Source organism: Canis lupus, chromosome 28 (genome assembly GCF_048164855.1).
Source record: "Canis lupus baileyi chromosome 28, mCanLup2.hap1, whole genome shotgun sequence".
In the NCBI taxonomy this organism is placed as follows: domain Eukaryota; kingdom Metazoa; phylum Chordata; class Mammalia; order Carnivora; family Canidae; genus Canis; species Canis lupus.
Window position 1 is genome coordinate 10,118,378 of NC_132865.1, and position 12,527 is coordinate 10,130,904.

A 12,527-nucleotide genomic window follows, 5' to 3' on the forward strand; every position below is an offset into this window, starting at 1 on the left:
ACTTTCTGATAAGAAGTCAACAGTTAATTACATTGTTCCTTTACATAAATCATATTTTCTTGCTGCTTTCAAGAATTTCCAGGAGTTTGACAATAAACTGTTTATCCTGGATATTATTGAAGTTCTTGGATTTCTGGGTTAATCTTTTCATCAAATTTAGGAATTTTTTAGCTATTATTTTTCCAATTGTTTTTTTTATGCCCTGCCCTCCCACTCCCACTGTGCATGTTGGTATGCTTGATGTCATCCCACAGATTTCAATAAGTTTGTTCTAACGAAATGGAGCCCTCTCTTTTAGAGGCCTTTACATTTTTTTCTGATTGCATTTAATTTTTAAAACTTAGCTCAGGGGTGACTGGGTGACTCAGCTGGTTAAGTATCCAACTCTTGATCTCGGTTCAGGTCTTGATTACAGCCCTACGATAAACAAAACAAAACAAAACAAACCCAAAAAACCTCAAACAAATTAGTTCAGTGGCTATTAGTTAAAAATGTGATATTATATTCATTCTTTTAGAAATAGTACTTAGGTTTTTGTTCTGCATACATAGCAACATAAGAGATGGCAAAATGAAAATCAGCTTTCTATACAGTGTGATTAGAAGGGAAAATAAAGGTGCAACAGTAGCGTTCCTTTTGAGGAACGTACAATGTTTACAAAACCTTAAATGTTATCTCTCATGAAGAAGTCATATGCATTTATAAAAAAGAGGCCATTATGAGTGATGTGGAAATGTTTTGTTAAGAATCCCACATCTTTTATCATATAGACTTCAAATACTTTTCAGCTACACTTACGAGCATTTAAAAAAAATGGAGCTACATCAACTAAAGGATGACCAATAAATATAATTAGTTCTTCAACACAACAAAGTAACAACGATGAAAGTACTTTCCCTCATATAGTCCAAATACTAATGTTAATTTCCATTTACATATTTGAACGCAAATGTGTAATTACCAAACAATGTATAGCACAGAAACAAGAAAGTGTTGTAAGTCTAGTTATTTTGATAGGTTTTTCTAAAACACATAATTAACAATTTATTATAAAAACCTACATATACAATTAAAAAATACTTCATCAAAAGTCTTTTAAAATATAATCAGAATGAAATGTGTAGAAAGAGGCATTTCAAAGTCATAGCAGTTACTACTATTACAATATTTAATAATTTTTACAATAGGTCTGCTGTTCCATTTCAATTAAATTCCTTCTCAGAACTATCACATTTCTTGCTGAATTTCAGTCAGAGCAAGAGCAAGTTGCTTAATTTTTTCTTCCATTGCTTTTTTGTTCTTGCATGTTTCTTGCAGAAGTTCACGCATTTCTTCTTCAACTCGATGAACCTAAATCAACATGTAAATTTTACATTTAAATTTTTTAAAGAAAATCTATTTTAAAAATGCATTCTGGAAAAAAAAAAGTCAAACTTTACTCTCATGAATTTTGTAACTTGTAGTATTCATTTAAGGCAAAGAGGTAAGTATAACATAACTTGTTCAAATACTAATATTCTATACAAAGTACTTACATTTATATTGTCTAGATCTCACAGGTTCTTGTGATGAGCACATGGTAATTTACTTTAACTGTATTTTAGAGCTTAGAAAATTTGTTCAAGGATGTGCAGTTTCTCAGCACATATGAACAGAAACTCAGTTTTCTGACTTAATCTTTCCACTGTCCTGTGCTACATATGAATGAGTCATGAGTTCAACTAAAACATCAGTTCCTTATAGACTTGTAAAACCAAAATTACCTCCCTTCCCAAAGAAATACTTTAATCTAGCCTATTGCATTTCTAAAATCACTGTTGGTTATAAATTACCATCTTTTTGAGAGTTAATTTTATCATTTCTTCCTCTGTATTCTTCTAGGATTCTCTGTATTAGATACTATTAATTTCTGCTTAAAACTTTCTCCTATGACAACATTCTGATAGTGCTATCAATATGACCATTCCTTTCTGTTCTGTTTCCTAATCTCTAATACAGATTTCCTAATTCTTTTCTCTTAGAAAACTAATGTTTAAATTATCATCTTTATGTAATAATTTATAATTGTTTTCACGATTATCACATTTAAGCTCTGGTGCCATTTCTGCAACTAACAGATACATCCGTTTGATATTACACATCATAATGGCATCAGAGGTCCAAAATTAAATTCAGTATTTTCCTTTCAACTAAGGGCCTAATCTTATCTTTATTTGGTATTACCTGATGCACCCTTGTTAACACTTGGTAGATTTTAAAGAAAACTTCTGAAACATCTGTTGACCTGAAATAAAATAAAGAACTACATTTTGAACAAGTTATACTTCCTTATTGTCATTATTTCCAAAGATCTTGTTGCTTCTTTTTTTTTTCTCACAGACTCCTGAGGGTAATGTCACCTAATCACACCACTGCCATTACAATTATATGGAGTTACAATTTGTTCATGAACTCTTTCCCAGTTAATTGATTTCTGAATCTCTGTCTCACAGCTCAGTTTCTAGTGCTATTAGTGCTGCTTCAAAATCAAGGGAAATTTAAAACTGTCCACTCATCTAGTGGATATCAACAAAGGGGTCATATCAAACCAAACTGTTGAGTTTTAAAAATACCTGAATCTAAACAGAGACTTAAGAAATTAAAGTCTCTCAGGGGAAGCTCATGAATGTATAATATTAAAAAACTCTATATAGATGTTTACCTCTGATTTATAACATCACCCTAAATCCCTCTGTCAAATGATATCCTGATATTAAATGATATCATTCAAGATGATCAGTGATAGTCTTTTCTTTTTTTTTTTAAAGATTTATTTATTTATTTATTCATGAGAAACACACACACACAGAGGCAGAGACAGGCAGAGGGAGAAGCAGGCTCCATACAAGGAGCCCGACGTGGGACTTGATCCCCGGTCTCCAGGATCACATCCTGGGCTGCAGGCGGCGCTAAACCACTGTGCCACCGGGGCTGCCCGATCAGTGATAGTCTTAAACCATAATTAATAAAATACTGTTTGGAAACTTTTTCTAAAATAGTGATGGATTGTACTTTTTGTTTATAGTACCTTTAAATTTGCAGAATCGATGTATTTCTGCTTTTCACTTGCCAGTTGTATTATTTCAGCGTGATGAGCTTCAACAATTGCATCAACTTGTTTTTTAAAGGCATCATCCATACTATGAAGCTTTTCCACGGCATCCCTTAAAAACAAAAAACTCATTTATCTTTGTGCATAAAATTAGGATTTTTTTCTTCTTAAATGGCAACTCTTATATTCAAATTTTAATGGAATTATAACTCCATTAAGCAGCAAAGGGCTATCTTGGGTAACTAAAGATATAAGTAGTTCATCGTCCATCGTACCATCTACGAAAATTTGTTACACTTTCTCTAAAAGTTAAGAGTACTTTGCTTCTCATTTATTTGGAGCCTAAGGATATGTTTTATAAAAACATTCACAGAGGACTATTATCAATCTTTTTCCATGTGTTTGTAGTATGATAATTTGAGAGATATGTATTATAGGCAGGTTTAAATTTATGAATTATGTGTGTCTGACTTCTCTATGCTAAGGATTAACAGTTAACACCCTATGTTAGTAAATACATTAAGTAGTATTCACTAGGGCAGCCCTGGTGGCGCAGCGGTTTAGCGCCGCCTGCAGCCCGGAGTGTGATCCTGGAGACCTGGGATGAGTCCCATATCAGGCTCCCTGCATGGAGCCTGCTTCTCCCTCTGCCTGTGTCTCTGCCTCTCTCTCTCTCTCTCTATTATGAATAAATAAAATCTTAAAAAAAAAAAGTATTCACTAAATTTTAGTGCTAAGTTTCTTAGAGGCAAAAAACCAATTCCTTTACATTAAATATGAATAATTTTATTATAAAAAATCTGTAACGAATACATTTTCTGCTTTTGGAATAGCTCATAGTAATAGTGGATTGACATTACGTTCATGAATCAAGTCTTTTTTTTTTAAAGATTTTATTTATTTATTCATGAGAGACGAGAGAGAGAGAGAGAGAGAGAGAGAGAGACAGGCAGAGGGAGAAGCAGGCTCCCCACAAGGAGCTTGATGTGGAACTCGATCTCTGGACCCTGGGACCACACCCTGAGCCAAAAGCAGATGCTCTACCACTGAGCCACCCAGGCATCCCGAATCAAGTCTTTTTTTAATCCCAGTTGCAACACTTAGTAGCCATTTGACTTAAGGGTAAGTTACAAGCTCTGCATTAAAGTTTTTCAACTAATGGGGCGCCGGGGTGGCTAAAAAACTCATAAAAGCTATATATATCTATATCTATATCTATATACATAAAGAAACATATACACAAAATTAAAACCTCACATCAAACATTTGAGGTAGGAATTGTAATTATCTTCATTTTATAGATAGAATGGAAATAAAGTACTTGGCAAAACACATAGTCCAACATGTGTTTAGCCCTTTTCTCTTTCCTTCTTTTTACATATCTCACCCATCCCAATTCAGTGTATATTATATTTAAAGATCTCCCACATACTTTAGGACTTAGTGCTTACTTTTGTAGTTCAATACTTTTGTCTCTTTCTGCTTTAAGTTTCCTTTCCTTGTTTTCAAATTTTTCTTTCACTTCTTTTACTTGCATTTCAAGATGACTTAGAAGCTCTCCTTTATCATGCCATTTCTGATTAAGTGTACTAATACAAAAAGAAACAATTTAGAAATAAAACCGGTTATATGAAATTATTTAGCCACATTTTATTTCTCAACAGGAAATACTGTATAATACAGTATTACGCTGTATAATACCTGTAAGCTTTTCTAATTTCCTCAAGTTCTAATTCCTTTATTTTCAACTGTTGTTTTAGTTTTTCTTTTCTTTCATTGTGTCTTTCTAGTTTTTCAATTATGTCATCCAGTTGTGAAGATTTTTCATCAAGCTGTTCTTGAGTACATTTCTGTATTTCAGTCATCTTCTCTTGTAATATTTTGATTTGTTCTTCTCGTTCTTGTAAACACTTCAAGAAAAAAAAATCAGCACTTTACTTATATTAACCCTAAATGTCTCATTTTCTAATTGTTTAGATATGGTTTAACACTGTTCTAAAAATCTCAGATTAAAAAATTAAAATGAATTTTTATCGAATGTTTTCAAAGAGATTTATAGGACATTTTAAAATCACAATCAATAAGAAACATCACTACTACTTTAATGCTATTAAGAAAATAAATTTTTATCCCCTTCACATTTTTTATTTCAATAAGTAGCAATTATCAATCATAGAGGGAGAGGAAAGGAAAAGAAAGCAGCACAATTACCACTTCTGCATTAGAAAAGATGCTTTCATACAGAAACAGAAAATTCTGGGTGAGTGACTGATACAGCAAAGACTGATATTCACAGTTATGTACGGCACAAATTATACTGCTATTTCAACTGTATTAAACAGAAGTGCTTTCTGCATCAGGATGAACAAATACTTTTCTTCAAAATAAAATACGATTTTATCACTATTAAAATGTCATAAAGGGCGCCTGGTGGCTCAGTTGGTTAAGCATCTGCCTTTAGCTCAGGTCATGATCCCAGGATCCTGGTATCAAGCCCCACATACCAGAGAGCCCCACACATCAGACTCCCTGCTCTTTCCTCTCCCTCTGCAGCTCCCCCTACTTGTGCTCTGTCAAATAAATAAGTAAAATCTTAAAAAAAAAAAATTAAAACATAAAATGTCACATAAAAACAGGTCTTATAACTCCCAAAACATTTTTTTTTCTATCTTCTATACTGTGAGCCAGATTTTAGCCTGCATTTACATACAGGATACAAATCAAAGGATAATGAACGATCAAAACCACCGTAAGTACAGTTAAATATTTGCAGGTACTAGGCTTCATATAGGTTATTTATTCCAGTGAACATTTGTTTGCTTTATGAGGGCATGACTGGATGTCTGAAATAGCCCTGTCAATATACCAACTACTGGTATCAGTCTCTGCGAGTGAGAAAAGATGAAATTGGTGGCTCTGATTTTTATAACCTGTTTTCTCTGCCCCCCCCCCGCCCCCCCATCCTTCTGGGAAGAAGACAGAGGCAATCAAATACGGGAAAAGGCTAACTTAAGTATGTATTCATAAGTATTATAAGGAATGTGGTTCAACTCCTCGGTGTGTTACATATCTAAAAATTCTAAAGCAAAGATGTTGGGTAGTCTTGTAGTCTGACCAACAATTGCACAGAAGTCATGAATTGTTTATTTTCTCCCCATGACTCTCTGAAGCACTTAAGAATGAGCAGTCTTGACACATATTACAAGAGTCCAAAAGAGTTATAAAAGAGTCTTATGAAATAACCCTATTAATAATAATAAAAAAAAATAACAAGCATTGCATCACCGGAGAGTACTGTGAGGCACATATACAAAAAAATATGAAAATAACATATGGGGAGGAAACAATAAAAAAAAATTTCAGCTTCTGATTTCCATAGTCAGAAGCTAATTATAGAATCTATTTAACTGAAAATAACAAACTCCAAACTGAAAATGTCAAATATCATTATCATATTCATTTGCCTTTTGAAGACTTGTTTTTCTACATAAACTTTCCGTCTGAGCCCCTACTTTCCCATTATTTTGGGCTAGAGACAAACCTGAGAAACATCAGTAACAAACTTGGAAAGACCAGGAGGATTTCTATTTTATGAACATCTAATTTAACAATGGTTAAGGGTCATTACCCGTTTTAGTTATTAGTGATGATGAATTTACTGCTGAAAGAAATTATGCCAAACTATCTGTTATATGATTAGTGGGAAAGCACCATTGATCCTTTTATCTTTGAGGCTGATGCAATGTTCTTTAGAGTAAATGTAGTACATTGTGGGAAAAAAAAAAGGGCTGAAGTTTAAAAAAAAAAAACAACTCCAAATCTAAAACTAAAACTCATCTGTGTCTCAGATCAACTGTATCATTCATTACTAGTCATTTCCTTCCCGCTTAGAGATTGACAAGACAGTAGTCTTCCAGTAGCTTTGTCAAAAACAATGTATTATGCCCAGCATATCATCTGCTTTGCCTTGTGAAATTTAAAAGCAAATCACAAGTCTTTGTGTTTCATATTTAGCTTAACTCAAAGGAAAACATGTTTGGCTAGGCTTCTAAAACAAGAAAAAGGCTTACTGCACTTCAATAATTTTCACTGCAGTTTGGCATGTATGACAGATATATTTGAAATTATGGATATACTGAAGCCAAATTCAGCTGAGAGAATACTGATGTAATTATTTAGGGTGATACAGTTCAGGCATACACAGCCTAAATCTAACTATGGATATAGCAACACGGTGATAAATGTTTATTTTCTGTACTTGATAAAGTTCTCAAGGAGATTAGAAAGGACTTAGAAAAAGAAAAGTAAATCTTAGGTAATCATTGCTACTTTGAAGAAAATGAATTAACTTCAATGGGTGTTAATCTCATTTAGAAGTTTCTTAAAAACTCTTCTCAGTTTTTATACTTTAAGAGAGAATCTCTTGAAGAAAATTCTGGAGATCAATTTGATTCAGTGCTCAACGTAACTTTCAAAAAATTTCCCTGGAAAATTTTCATGTCACATGCTTTTTTTTTCTTTTTAAAAGATTTTTATTATTTGAGAGTGTGTGCCCATGTGTGCACACACACTTGTAAACATGGGGGAGGGGCGGGGGAGAGAGGCAGACTCTCCACTGTGCAGGGAGCCTAACACAGGGCTCTAGCCCAGGACCCTGAAATCATGCCCTGAGTTGAAGACAGACACTTAACCAACTGAGCCACCCAGGCACCCATGTAACATACTTTGAAGCAACCAATCCTTTTAGTTATCTCTCTTAAGATAGGCCATATTGAAGGAGAGAGTAAAAATGTTTTTCCCTGGGAACAAGCATGAATCTTTCACAAACTATGTTTTTAAATATAGAATAGTTTTTGAGAAGTGATTTAGCAACACTGGAATATCCTAAACAATGCTCTAAAAGGGGGTTTGAAATAGGTAAAACATGAATTTTCTTAAGATTCCTAACCCTTTATTGACACTATTTCCAGTTATTTCACAGGCTGCAATATTACCCCATAAAATTTTGAGGTAAAAGCAATTAAAAATTAATAAATAAAAGCCTTACAGTCTTTCTTTTTTTTCAGTTATATTATTTTTTTTTTAATTTTTATTTATTTATGATAGTCACACAGAGAGAGAGAGAGAGAGAGAGGCAGAGACATAGGCAGAGGGAGAAGCAGGCTCCATGCACCGGGAGCCCGATGTGGGATTCGATCCCGGGTCTCCAGGATCACGCCCTGGGCCAAAGGCAGGCGCTAAACCACTGTGCCACCCAGGGATCCCCCCTTACAGTCTTTCTAACAGGCAAAGGGCATATATTATACCAGATATCATATACACATGATAATCTGTCCCAAATTCTCCAACAGTCTGGATCCTTTGAGACAGATATTTATTGGATAATTTGATCCACAGATTTACAATCTGCCACATGCTCTTTTCCCAAAATAAAATATCAAACTTACACTTTTTAATTTTCCAATGGTTTCAGTTTGGTCTTCTATGATTTTGCACTTAATTCTTAATGCATCATTATCACATTCATTTGTCTTTCTTAAAGACTCATTCTCTCTACATAAACTTTCAATTTGAGCCTCTAATTTCTCACGATTTGAGATGAGAGATGTACCTGAGAAATAAACATCATCAGTACCAAACTGTAAAAGACCTTGGAGGATTTGTATTTTATGAACATCTATTTTAACAATGTGTAATACAGTAAATAAAAAGAAAATCTGAATAAAAACTCAAAATATATAAAGCAGAATAGAAAGGGAAGGGGAAGAGAACCCAAAGGCCTTTTAAACACCTGCTGCTATTTGGAAAACCTACAACTACGAATCAAAAACAAGGAACTGAGACAGGTAATACTTAATTGGTCAAATTATGGCATTCAAACAAAAATATCATATTCAAGATTCTCATATCGAAAGGACAAATGAGCAAATTCTCCATTAAAACTAACATTTAGCCATTCATAATTTGTAAAGTTTCTACGAATGCCATAAAACAGTGTCTATCTCTTGCTTTATAGTGACAGGAAAAGAAAGGAGACTAAGTAAATTTACCTAAACCTAAATTGGTTTTCGTTCATACACTATCGCACATTTCTCCACACAAGATAAATGTTACATTTTAGAAAGTTTTTTTTAGAATACTGTATAATTTAAAATCACTATATTAGAAAGAGTTATTCCAATGACTTAGTTATAGCACTGTAAAGGTATACCTGTTCAGAAAAGGAACCAAGTTATATTGGGAAGAAAACCACCACCACCACCACCACCACATCAGAGCTCTAACTTCATAACTAGTGTAATATATTCACACCTTAGGAGGCATATAATTTGGCTGTTTGGCTGGCAAATGCCTACTTATCTTTCCATATAGTCACCTTATTTTTCATGTGTATTAGGGCAGAGTTAATAAGCCCTCTTCTCATCAATACCCAGATTTTTTTCTTTTTTTAAGATTTTATTCATTTATTCATGAGAGACACAGAGAAGCAGACACACAGGCCGAGAGAGAAGCAGGTTCCATGCAGGGAGCCTGATGTGGAACTCGATCCTGAGACTCCGGGATTATGCCCTGAGCCAAAGGCAGACGCTCAACCGCCACCCAGGCATCCCTCAATACCCAGATTTGTTGGTCTAGAAGGATGGGCTAGTTTCCCTTTGAAAATTTGAAAATTTTACCCTGTTGTGCCAGCTCATGTCCCCATACTTTTCTTTCTGTCCTTAAACCATAAATTAGTGATTCCTTGGCGGCTAGCTCAGAAATAAGCTGGACTTTTTCATGCTTGAGAAGTTCTATTTGAATACTCTTCTGCTTGTCATCTTCAATCAAGATTTCAAGGGTGTTGATTTGATTCTGTATATCCGCAAAAACATTGGAGAAAAGAAAAGCAAAATAATTACTACATTTAATTACTTTATTTTTCATTTTTTTTGTGTTTTATTAGGAAAAATGTTATTTGAACAAATACAAAGTAAATGCTCCTAAATTTTACATCAGAAAAAGTTTTGATTTTATTAAAGATAGACATAGGTCATAAAATAAAAAGTCAAATTTTAAGAGACTATTCCTTTAAGAACTCTTAATTTTATTAATTTTATTCTAATATCAGTATCTTAAAAAGAGCAACTATACATGTAATACTCAAATTTTCTCACCAAGCATTTATATTAATAATATAAAGGTCACTTTTAGGAATTAAGTTCTCTTAGGCAAAATACCACTAATGTTTAAAATTGAGACAAGAACACTAAAAAAGTTAATTTAAAAATTATTACAGCTAGATATATCTAAAACCAACCATCAACACCAAAAAATTATCTGCAATTTGTGTGGTATTTCCCAAACTTCAACCATCTGAGCATCACCATCACAATTTTTGCTGTTATCACTGTACAAATGGCATCTATTACTTAGTACACATTTCTTAAATACACTTATTTTACTTAAATACTATTACTTATACTAAATACTTATACTATTTTTTTTACTTATAGTTTAATATCCTGTATTACTTTTCTCATACACATCAAATACATAATTAGCATTATTTAAAAGTTTATAATTTTGTTACTTTCTAAAATCATCACAATATACTTGAGACAATGATGTAAAAAAATCTAAAAAGAAATATAATGTTGTAATGTTTTACCTGTAAATTTGCTGCTGTTTCCTGTTTCAATTTCGAAACTTCTGCAAGTTTTGTTTTTTGCTCCTTCACCATACAGGTCAGATCTTTAATTAAAGAGGAAGATTCATTTTCTTTTCGTTGAGCCCAAACAAGAGCATGCTTGCTCTTTGCTAACTCAGTTGCAACATTTTCAAAACCATCTTTAACCTATATTTCAAAATTGCATTATAAATAGCAGTTCTCCAAATACTGAGAAACTATTTGTTTCTGTGGCTGTGTTCTAATAAAACTGTATTTATAAAAATTGGCCCAGGGGCTTTATTTTGCTAATCCCTGCTTATAGGAATAGAAGAATTCAGGCTGCCCCATTTCTATTCTAGCACTCATTTACTTGACCATTTACAATTTCACTTAGTTTTTGCAACAGCACTGAAGAGTGGCTATATTTATGTAAAAAAACTAAGGCTCCAAGAATTTAATTTGCTTAAAATCATATAGCCAACGTGTAAATAGAGCTAGAATTCTAAAATGTAGTCCTCTCATCCAACTATATCTTGCTGCTTCTGTTTTCAATAAAAAGCTAGATGCCAATTCTTACATCTTTAAATCTTCTGGCTTCAACAGTTAAAGCAATACGGAATTCATTTTCTAAATCCATATATTGTTGGTTTAACGTATCAATTTTTTCTTGGTATTCTTTTATATCTTGTTCATGCTTTCTCTCTTCTTTAGCTACTTCTTTAGCTAAGGCTTCCTGGAACTCGGCATCACTGAAAAACTCCCTTGTTTCAAGTTCTTTCCTGGAATGAAAAACAAATAAAAATCATAGCATTCTATTCACTTGGAAAGAAAAACATTCAAGGCTTTTAAATAGTTACTAAATATTCTACATTCTCTATTGTTAATTTAAAATCAGCTCCTCACTTTCAAGCACTGAAACTGGCACAGGAAAGTAGTTAGAGGAAGAAGACAAGTTTTATTTGATTGTATATTTAGTGGGGATGTGGATAAAAGGACTATGCCATATCTTAACTGAAATAGTTCAGAATTGTTGTATAGCTTCTAAAATTCTTTAGGTGCATTTGTAGAAATCAAGTTCTACTTCACTGTATCTTCTACTTTGGCTGAACCTTTGACATACAACTAATATAGTCTGTCTGGTACTGGTGGTTGGTTAATAGAAAAAAATCAGTTAAAGTGGGCAATTATTTACCAATCTTTCAATATATAAACTTTTTTTTTTAAATTTTTTAAAATTTATTTATGATAGTCACAGAGAGAGAGAGAGAGAGAGAGAGAGAGAGAAAGAGAGGCAGAAACATAAGCAGAGGGAGAAGCAGGCTCCATGCACTGAGAGCCCGACGTGGGATTCGATCCTGGGTCTCCAAGATCGCGCCCTGGGCCAAAGGCAGGCGCCAAACCGCTGCGCCACCCAGGGATCCCATATATAAACTTTTTAAAAATTTAAATGTGAGTTCATTCTTTAGAGTTCTCCATTATTTTTCACAAATAAGTCAAACCCATAATACAAAATTCACTATTTCTAGTTTTCATTTCTTTTCTTTTCTTTTTTAAGATTTTATTTATTTATTCCTGAGAGAGGCAGGGACACAGAGGGAGAAGCAAGCTCCTCGCAGGGAGCCCAATGTGGAACTCGATCCCGGCATCCCGGGATCACGCCCTGGACCAAAGGCAGATGCTCAACTGCTGAGCCACCTAGGCATCCCTAGTTTTTGTTTCTTTTGAACTAGAACAAGAAGTTAAAAGACATTCCTAAAGGAAACTAATTGCAAAATTTTAGATTTTTAC

The 12,527-nt window shown here is 33.5% G+C and overlaps 1 protein-coding gene across 7 annotated transcripts in view; it reads right to left on the reverse strand.

Annotated features, from left to right (window-relative positions):
• Positions 1-470: 470 nt before the first annotated feature.
• LRRCC1 (leucine rich repeat and coiled-coil centrosomal protein 1) overlaps positions 471-12,527 on the reverse strand; it is a 38,382-nt gene continuing 26,325 nt past the window's right edge. For 6 of the 7 annotated variants that reach the window (XM_072804054.1, XM_072804055.1, XM_072804053.1 and 3 more), the window contains 8 exons: positions 11,317-11,518; positions 10,740-10,925; positions 9,769-9,943; positions 8,539-8,702; positions 4,793-5,001; positions 4,543-4,680; positions 3,068-3,203; positions 471-1,350 (listed from right to left, as the gene is read on the reverse strand). In XM_072804054.1, the coding sequence (XP_072660155.1) occupies positions 1,228-1,350; positions 3,068-3,203; positions 4,543-4,680; positions 4,793-5,001; positions 8,539-8,702; positions 9,769-9,943; positions 10,740-10,925; positions 11,317-11,518 (1,333 nt within the window). In that variant the 3' untranslated portion in view covers positions 471-1,227. Of the gene's footprint in view, positions 1,351-2,223; positions 2,285-3,067; positions 3,204-4,542; positions 4,681-4,792; positions 5,002-8,538; positions 8,703-9,768; positions 9,944-10,739; positions 10,926-11,316; positions 11,519-12,527 lie in introns of all 7 variants that reach the window. The other variant, XM_072804051.1, reaches the window with a different exon arrangement.